This window comes from Equus quagga, chromosome 4 (assembly GCF_021613505.1).
Source record: "Equus quagga isolate Etosha38 chromosome 4, UCLA_HA_Equagga_1.0, whole genome shotgun sequence".
Taxonomy (NCBI): domain Eukaryota; kingdom Metazoa; phylum Chordata; class Mammalia; order Perissodactyla; family Equidae; genus Equus; species Equus quagga.
In genome coordinates, this window is record NC_060270.1 from 95,070,103 (window position 1) to 95,080,678 (window position 10,576).

A 10,576-nucleotide genomic window follows, 5' to 3' on the forward strand; every position below is an offset into this window, starting at 1 on the left:
CTGAACCCATGAACCCAGGCCACCAAAGCAGAGTGCACTGAACCCAACCACTATGCCTTGGGGCTGGCCCCGAGTAAATTTTTTTGTTTTGTTTTTTTAAAGGTATGTTTTTTTGGTGAGGAAGATTGGCCCTGAGCTAACATCTGTTGCCAATCTTCCTCTTTTTTTTCCCCTTCTCCAAAGCCCCAGTACATAGTTGTATATCCTAGTTGTATGTCCTTCTAGTTCTATGTGGGATGCTACCACAGCATGGCTTGATGAGCAGTGTGTAGGTCTGTGCCCAGGATCTGAACTGGCAAACTCTGGGCTGCCGAAATGGAGCGCATGAACTTAACCACTACACCACTGGGCCAGCCCTTAAAGTTTTATTTTTAATTGCAATATAATTCATATAACATAAAGCTCACCATGTTAAAATGTATAAGTCAGTGATTTTTAGTATATTCACTAGGTTGTGTTTCTCTAATTCAAGAACATTTCCATCACTCCAGAATGAAAATTCCATACTCAGCAGTTACTCCCCCATTCCCCCCTCCTTCTAGCCCCCAGAAACCTCTAGTCTACTCTTTCGTCTTTATGGATTTGCCTATTCTTGGCATTTCATATAAGTGGAATCATACAAATCCCAAAAATGTGGTCTTTTATATCTTTCTTTCACTTAGTGTACTGTTTTCAAAGTTCATCCATGTTGTAGCATATGTCAGTACTTCTTTCCTTTTTATGGCTGAATTATATTCCATTGTATAGATACATCACATCTTCATTTATCCATTCAATTGCTGGAAATTTGGTTTGTTACCACTTCTGGCTGTTACAAATAATGCTGTTATGAACATTCAGGTACCAATTTGTGTAAACATATGTTTTCAGTTCTCTTGAGAATATACCTGGAATGGAATTGGTGGATCATATGGTAACTCTCTGTTTAACTTTTTTGAGAAACCACCACAGTTTCCTACAGCGGCTGCAGCATTTTATGTTCCCACCAGCAAAGTATGAGATTTCTGGTTTCTCCACATCCTCACCAATACTTGTTGTTTTCTTTTTTGTTTTTTCATAACCATCTTAGTGGGTATGAAGATCTCCTTGTGGTTTTGATTTGCATTTCTATAATGACTAGATGTTGAGCATTCTTTCATGTGCATATTGGCCATTTGTGTGTCTTCTTCATAGAACTGTCAATTCAAATCCTTTGCCCCTTTTTAAATTGGGTTGTCTTACTTTTGAGTAATAAGAGTTCGTTTATATCCTAGATAGTAGACCTTTATCAGATACATGATTTGTGAATATTTTCTTCCATTCTGTGAGTTATCTTTTCACTTTCTTGGTAGTGTCCCTTGAAGCACAAAACTTTTTAATTTGGTGAAGTCCAAATTATCTTTTTCTTTAGTTGCTTATGCTTTGTTGTCGTATTTAAGAAACCATTGCTTAATTCAAAGTCATGAGGATTTACACATGCTTCCTACTAGGGATTTTATAGTTCTTATGTTAAGGTGTGGTCTATTTTGAGTTAATTTTTGTATATCATGTGAGGTAGAGGATGAGATTTCATTCTTTTGCATCCAGTTGTCCCAGAACCATTTTTTGAAAAGACTGTTCTTTCCCTATTAAGCAGTTGTGGTACCTTTGACAAAACATAATTGACTGTAGATAATATGGGTTTATTTCTGAACTCAGTTTGATTCCGTTGGTCTGTATGTCTGTCCTTATCCCAGTACCACAACATTTGATTACTGTAGCTTTGTTGTGAGTTTGGAAGTTGGGAAGTGTGAGTCCTCCGACTTTGTTATTTTTCAAGATTGTTTTGGCTATTTGAGGTCCCTTGCATTTCCGTATGAATTTTCAGATCAACTTGTTTATATCTACAAAAAAAGACAGTTGGAATTTTAAGGACTTACATTGAACCTATAGATTAGTTTGGGGAATATTGCCATGTTAACAATATTCTTTTCAATAGGATATCTTTCTATTTATTTAAATCTTCTTCAGTGAAGTTTTATGGTTATCTTCATGTGTCTTGCACATTATTGTTGTGTTTCTAAGATTTTGTAGTTTTTCTTTGATGTTATAAGGGATCTTTTAGCATAAAATTTTTTAAGTGGCTAATGCTGCTATATGGAAAAGTTGTTGATTTTATCAAGGGTAGACAAATAGACCAAAAGAATACAATAGAAGGTCCAAAAAACAGACCCACACATATATGGCTGTTTGACTTAGGACAAAGGCACCATATCAATTCAATGAGGAAGAAAGATGATCTTTTCGGTAAATAGTGCTGAAACAATTGGGTATACATAACGAATAAAATGAGCCTTACCTCTGCCTATACACAAAAATTAATATGAGATGAATTATAGACCTAAATGTCAAAGGAAGAACAATAAAACTTCTCTAAAAAACAGAATATCTCTACAACCTTTAATTAATCAAAGATTTATTGAAACGACCACAAAAAACTACTAACCATAAAAAGAAAACGAATAAATTGGACTTTATCTAAATTAAGAACTTGTGTTCATCAAGAGCTCTTATTGAGAGTGAAAAAACAAGCCATAAACAGAAGATATCCATGACACATATTTCTGATAAAGGATGTGTCTAGAATATGTAAAGAACTCAATGAGCAAAAGACAGAAGGTTCAAAGAAGAGGATATCTGAGTAGGCAATAAATAGATTAGTCATCAGAAGAATAAATACCACAACCCTGACATGCTCTGCAGACCCACTAAAATTAAAAAGACTGGAAATACCAAGTATTGGTGGCAGTGTGGAGCAACTGAAACTCATACATTGCTGGTGGAAGTGTAAAGTAGTCAACTATTTGGGGAAAATGTTTGATGCTTTCTACTAAAGCCAAATTTAGATCTACGTTATAACCCAGAAGTTCTGCTCCTAGGATATACCCAAGAGAAATGAGATGCCCACCCACCAGAGATAATGTATGTAGTATCGTGTTCATAGTATCTCTATTTGTAGGGGCCCCAAATGAGAAACAACCCAGATGTCCAAGAGTAGAATAAATAAATTTTGATATTTTTATATAGTGGAGTACTAAACTGCAATACAAAAGAACACACTAATGCTACATACACCCGCTTGGATGAATCTCACAGACAGAATATTGAGTGAAAGAATCCAGACACAGAAGAATATATATTGTATAATGCCATGTAGTTGGAGTTTCAGGGGCAGGTGACACGAGTGATCCTGATAGCCAACAGTATGGCAGTTATCTCAGGATTTGGGAGAGGGAAGGTGGATACTGACAGGGAAGAAGAACAAAGGAGCTTTCTGCAGTGCTGGAAATAGTCTGTATTTGACCTGGATGGTAAGTCCGTGACTGAAGATTCCTTGATCTGTATACATGTTAGGCATTTGCGCTTTACTGTATATACTTTAAAAAGTAAAATGCACGTATATATAGAGAGATTGAGTAAAAAAGACACTATACTTAGTCATCATTTTAAATTCAATAGTTGAAGATAGTATTTTCATTGTAGCTGAGTCAATTCAAAACATATTCTCTACCAGAGATAAATGAAAGGTTTTGGCAATGGGGAACCAAGATACCTTGAGGGTTTTAACAGGACTTCAAGGATCACAAATAAGAATCATAGGTGGTCATACAACTCAATAGCCAAAAAACAGCCCCGTTAAAAAAATGGGCGGAGGATCTGAAGAGACATTTTTCCAAAGAAGACACACAGATAACCAACAGGTACATGAAAAGATGCTCAACCACATTAATCATCAGGGAAATGCAAAGCAAAACCACAATGAGATATCACCTCACACCTGTTATAATGGCTGTTATCAAAAAGACAACAGATAAGTGTTGGTGAGGATGTAGAGAAAGGGAACCCTTGTGTCCTAGTTGGTGGGAATGTAAATTGATGCAGCCAGTATGTAAAACAGTATGGAGGTTCCTAAAAAAACTAAAAATAGACCTACCATGTGATCCAGCAATTCCGCTTCTGAGTATGTATCTGAAGAAAATTAGAACACTAATTCAAAAAGATATGTGCACCCTCATATTTGTTGAGGCATTATTTTCAGTAGCCAAGATATGCAACCAGGTGTTCATCAGTGGATAAATGGATAAAAAAATTGTGGTGTATATATACAATGGAATACTATTCAGCGATAGAAAGAAATGTGAAGGAAAATAGAAGGAATGCTATTTCATAGAAGGAAATCCTGCCATTTGTGACAACATGGATCGACTTAGATGGTATTATGCTGAGTGAAATAAGTCAGACAGAGAAAGACAAATACCATATGATCTCACTTATATGTGGAATTTAAAAACAACGACGAAACCATGCTTACAGATACAGAGAACAGATTGGTAGTTGCCCGTGGCAGGGGTCTGGCGGTGGGAGAAATGGGTGAAGGGGATCAAAAGGCACAAACCTCCAGTTACAAAATAATTAAGTCATAGGGATGTAATATACAACATGATGTTTAATAATACTGTATTGCATATTTGAAAGTTTCCAAGAGAGTAAATCTTAAAAGTCCTCCTCACAAGAAGAAAAAAACTTTATAAAAAAAGAGTAATTACACTTAATAGTACAGATGAAGTAGACTTTCCTCTTAATATTTATGGCTTAAGTGTGTCAGATATACACATACGTGCACACACAGACTCAATGTTGATTCCTTATCTTCAAAAGGAGAACTATCCTCCTAAATTGTCCCCATACAGCTTTGTATGAAAATCGTACACTTATCACAGGCCGTCATGACTTAGCCTTCCTCTTCCTCCCTGTACTTTAATGAAAAAGATCCAAAGAAAACAAGGAGAGTCGTAGGAGGGAAAACCTGCAGGGATAGTTTGTGTCTTCCCCCAGAGAGGAAAATCATGGTGAGCATTTTGAAAACGAGCTGTAAAGTAAGTGATGCCTTGAAGATTTTAAGTCCCTTGCCTAGCAGTACCTGTGTGACAACTGTTACAGGGTTCCTGGTGGGAATGTGGTACGTTTGAGATGGTAAACCACTGTCTGGGGCATTTCCTCATTGGCATTAACATTTCTTGCTTTGCCTGTTTTGTAAGGGTCACTGAGCATTTGAGCATCTCAGTAAAATTCAGTTATACCAACATTGTAGTTACTATAACTTCCTAAAGTTTAGTAAACTGTCCTTTCGAGATTTTTAAAATTTTTTTGGGTGTGCAGGGTCACAAACTTTGTAAAAGAGAGCAATTAAGTCCTGAAATTCTGTCCCATGATTAACTTTATTTTGTTAGTATGAATTTAAATGTTCTTGAGTCTTTAGTGTTTCTTTTACAATGAATGATAATGCTGATGGTTTAATTTTATAGTGAGGTTTCTGTTCACTAATCTCGCTATGTATTTGAAGAATTTCTTCTTTTTTAAAGACGCAAAACATTGTGTATCTCTTTTATCTTACCATAGAATAGGTAATACAGCTAGGTAGATTAACCCTTAATGGCACATGAGAAGCATCTTAAACCAGTCTCTAGGTGAATAAGGTTGAGTGGCAAGAGTAAATAATAACTCCCATGGACAAGAACAGGGGGCCATCAGGAAGCATCTGGGTCTTTCTCTAGTCTCGGCCGAAGACGAAGGAGCTGTTCTTGAAGAATGTATGTTTTTCACCCTGTGTCCCTGATCTTGTGTGACTGGAATCATCATAAAGAGGTGCTCTTCAGATGTTAATTCAGATCTAAGTACCTCCCTGGCTTTGACCTGTCCTTAGGAAAGGAGGAGAGGACCAGGGCATAATGACCCTCTCGGTCCAGGAACCTTATTACTTATGACTTTCAGCTCTTACTACTGCCAGTGCACCTCCGTATATGTCCTCGATTTGGATTGCTCCAGTGAGGAGAAGATTCTGTTCTGCCTCTTGACACCGATTGGACACTACCTTCTTTTCTTTTTAGCATATCTCATCCTTATTAGGATAAGCAAAGAATATTATTGCAATAAAGTTAGTGGAAGCAATGTTAACAAAGAAAATGTAGTAAAATAAGTAAAATTGCTGCCAGATAGAGGGAACAATTGTCAGGGAAAATCTACGCTCCTAAGCTAGTCAGCACACATGGTAATCATAAAACAAGAGTTGTGTCTTTGCTGATACTTAGGAACTCATTGGAAGCCACTTGAATTAAGTAACCTATTAGGTTGAGAACTGAAATGTCTTAAAAAACAATCTGATTTATGACTCACATATGGACAAGTGCTGTTTTTAGTGCTCAAAGAAAAAGTAGAGTTCCTTCATATAGTCTAAAAATGGTACAAACAGGACAAATACTTAAAATAATACGTATTTAAGTTCTAAGAGAGAACAAGAGAGCAGGGAAACACAATGCCAATTAATGACAGAACATGTTTGTGATGTAACAAGATTCATACCTTAAAATTAGGTTATGGTACACACAGTGACTATGAAGCACAGTAAAGAAATAGAGGGATCAAACTCAGCATTTTGCTCTAAGTAATGAAATTGGGAAATTATGCTTGATAACCAGGACAGTTTTTGACAAAGAACTTGAGATCTATCCATTACTAATCCTACAGATGTTCAGTGTTCTTTTTAAACTCATAATGTATAAAACATTTGGGAAACATTCCAGATTGTAACCATTTTCAGTAAAAACTGGTAGTGTTTTTTTTTTAATATCAAATTACATTTTCCTTTTTTCATTTGTGTTTTTCCCACTCTAGGAAACTGACTGGACATTCTTTCCACATGGGCTACAGCATGGCAATTTTGAATGGCATTGTAGCTGCTCTTACTGTAGCCTGGTGCCTCATGTAAACCCACACTGAAGCAGTATTCTCAGCAAAACTTAGTCATGATTGCTTCGTGATAACAGGGAAGAACATCATTGCCTACACAGAAGACCAAGAGACCTGCTTTTATGCGGATCACATACGTGCCATATCATCGTCATTACAGAGGACCTTCTCAAGCATTGTTCTAGAGCCTGGGCATTGGGAATATCTGAGTAGTACGTTTCAAGTATTTTTTTAAAAGTGTAAGATGTTTACCTCACCTTTTTACTTTTGTGTGTGTGGTTTTTTATACGTTGTAGAAAACATTTTAATGGAAATCAAACTCGAAAACTTGAATACAGAACAATGCCTACCTTTCTGTGTATGTACTACATTTTTGCTAAGAAATACTGATATTACTGTTTAATTGAGACAGAAATATTTCTTATTTATTCGTTGTATTAGAAAAACAAACAATGCCTACTACTACGTTTTATAGAAGCTACTTTCAGATCAGAATACTTAGTTTTTGATATTCATATAATCAATAGAAGGTGCATTTATATTTTTTAATGGGGCTTAGTTCCTTATGTGTTTTTTATGTATTTTCCTACTACATATTGAATTTGTATGTTTTTAAAATTGTTACATCTAGACAAATGTAAATGTTATTTTTTAGCTGGTTCAAACCTAATACCTACCATTTTTAATAAGTATTTTGTCTTTAAAAAAACAGCAAAAAAGCACACTGACCTGAGTTTAAAATTAAATAAATTTATTTTTAACAAAAAACAACTGAAAAAAGATAAATTATTTAAGCCATTAAAATAGTGAGAAAGTAGAAACTGTCCGTATTTCTCTTTCCACAATTCCAAATATTTATCTTGGTGTATATATGGTTACTTCAACAGAATTGATATTATTTTGTTTTTAATAAATATAAACCTGAAATTTTTATATTTAGAAATGCTTGAACTAGTTTGTTTTTAATCTCAAAAATTACCAAAATAGAAATAGTATTTTGAGACAGTGTGTGTATATATATATGTGTAATTTTTTTATATGTAGTTTCATAATTTTTCTATTTAAATGTTAGTTAATTTTGGTGTTTTTGTTTTCATACTAATTAAACCTTAATTGTTCCTACTTCCTTTCTAGAAAGTAACTTCAATTTTAGAAAGATGGACTATTTAAAATGCTGTTTCTCTGGCCATAGAAAAACTTACATTAGGAAAGCATTGTGTAGTGAAACTGCTGATTTCGGCTAAATGGGAAATGAATATTTTCAGTGTCTTCCTGTTATCTGCTGGGTGTTGTTACTGAGTAAATGATTTAATGATGTTTCTAAAAGTCTTAACTTTTTTTTTTTTTTTACTATTCAAAAAACCTTTTGTTGGAAATGACAAACACTGCTCTAACTTAAATTATCTGAAGTAAATGTTTAGATTATTATGGAGGGATGTGTATGTATATGTAAATATACATACATATATACAAATTCTTCCTTCCAGAGTGATTGTTGCAATGAATATATTTTCACTCCCTGCCTCCCCCTCAACCCCCACCTTGGTTCTAAAGGGCTCTTCCTGTGCAAAGGAATGTACAGGTAACAAAATCAGTTTTTCTTCTCTCCACACCTCCAAGTCCCCCTTCCCCAAATTTGGATAGCTTCTTCCATATTCTTTGTGTCTTATGACTAAGAAAAATATTACATTAGACCCTTCATATGTAGTTATCTATAAGATAGATAGATACATGCATACATATAGATAGATATCTGTAACATATTAATTCTGGAACCCTATTTCTTCTGGACAAGTACTCTTCCTTGTTGAGAAATTTCTCCCCTCTCTGCAGTCTAACATAGGGTCTGAATAGAAATCATGCTCCTTCCAGGGGCCAGCCCAGTGGCACAGTGGGTAAGTGCCCACATTCCACTTCGGCGGCCCGGGGTTCCCCGGTTGGGGTTCCAGGTGCAGACATGGCACCACTTGACAAGCCATGCTGTGATAGGTGTCCCACATATCAAGTAGAGGAAGATGGGCATGGATGTTAGCTCAGGGCTAGTCTTCCTCAAAAAAAAAAAAAAAATCAGTTTGATAAAAATATACACTGTCCAAAAAGACCCCAACTGTAAGTATTGTCTCAGCTGGCTTCGTAACTAGGTCTTCAGTAGATTATTCCGGTGTTCGGAAACAGCAGCTGATAAGATAGAGGCACATAATGGGGAGGTTAACAAAACAAGAATTAAGCACTTTATCTTACCTCTTTTTTGGTGTAATAAGTTCTTTGACGAGAGCAATGTTGTGTGGGAATCCACAATAATGTATAAATTATTCAGTAAATCCATAAATGGTAGTGCTGCCAGAAGTATCACAGACAAGAAAAGCAAATCTAAAACTACAACATGTCTACCAGTGAGGACAAAACTAGAATGTTACCCCTTCTAATGCAATGAGTTGGCTACTAGGTAGCTGGCTGACCCCCAAGATAGACCATAAGGAGGGCTCTTGACATGGAGATGGAGGGAGGTAGGGAAGGTGGGGGAGGGGAGGCAGCAGTAGCCAGGGAAACCTCTGAGAATGCAATTCTGTCTGTAGACCCCATCCTTGTCCTCTTGGCACTTTATGTTCTCATTAAGCACTGGCTTGACAGGAGACTGAAATCTACAGAATAGATTATCTTGTCTACTTGATTACTCAGATCCTCTTTGACAGTGAGGGCTTTCCTGTGAGTATTAACATAGCTCAGAAATATTCTCACATTCTGGACCCATTTTAAGAGACCCATTTATATACCCCTTCCCAACCTTAAGTTAGCACCAATCCTATTCCAAGCCCATGACAATCCAGCCAAACTGCTAGTTCACTCTCCATGAATATGCATAATCTTTATTTCATACCATATCTCTTCAGGCCAAGGAGACAACAATATGAACTACTTGAAGTTCTACTCTCTGGGAGGATTTTCCTTTCCTGTCCTTTGCTGCCATCCATGAACTGGCAGTTTAATGCCCCCTACCACTTCCTTTTTGTCTGGTGGTAACAAACAGAATCACCTATAATTCAAGCTTGAATTTTTTTCCAACATCAGTCAGTTATCCATAGGAAACTCTCATGAGGCCATAGTTGTGGGCTGAATGAAAAGAGGCAGCATGACAGGAGACAGCATACTGGGACTGTGGTCATAGGACACTTCTCCTGGATGATGGAGTTCAAAGGACGCACCCATGTCAATGATTCTCAACTGAGGGCAATTTTGCCTTCCAGGAGCAAAATTTAGCACTTTAGCTAAATATTAAGCAATGTGTAGAGACGTTTTTGATTATCACAATTGGGGGATGCTACTGGCAACTAGTTAATAGAGGCCAGGGATGCTGCTAAACATCTACAATGCCCAGGACAGCTCCCCACCAGAAAGAAGAATCTGGGCCAAAATGTCAGTAGAGCCATGGTTGAGAAACCCTGATCTGTACTCATGACTGGATGAATCAGCTAGCATCCTGTTCAGAATAGACAGCTGGAGTCATAGAGTTACCAGGAGTTCCAAAATCAGGTGTTCCTTCTCCAAAAGGCCAAATAGAAGGAGCTGTTTCTCAAAAGGAAGGAGTTATTAGCCTAAGAGGACTTGTCTCTGCATCAGTACCCTGTGGACCTCTGTCTGGCAATGTCTGTCACAGACACCAGTCATTAACTATTGTGTTATTAAAGTTCCCCGCATCATACTTCTTCTGGTCAAAGAATTCAGTTCACAAAAAAATAATCCACTCACAAAACGTTTTCTTCCCATGTTCATGTGCCGCCTATTTTTGTACTCAAGGGAGAAATGCTTCCAC

The 10,576-nt window shown here is 36.6% G+C and overlaps 1 protein-coding gene across 1 annotated transcript in view; it reads left to right on the forward strand.

Annotated features, from left to right (window-relative positions):
- The window catches only part of ARL6IP6 (ADP ribosylation factor like GTPase 6 interacting protein 6), a 35,097-nt gene extending 27,006 nt beyond the window's left edge, over positions 1-8,091 (forward strand). The window contains exon 4 of the mRNA XM_046658276.1: positions 6,691-8,091. Within this exon, the coding sequence (XP_046514232.1) occupies positions 6,691-6,784 (94 nt within the window). The 3' untranslated portion in view covers positions 6,785-8,091. The remainder of the gene's footprint in view (positions 1-6,690) is intronic.
- Positions 8,092-10,576: the final 2,485 nt, after the last annotated feature.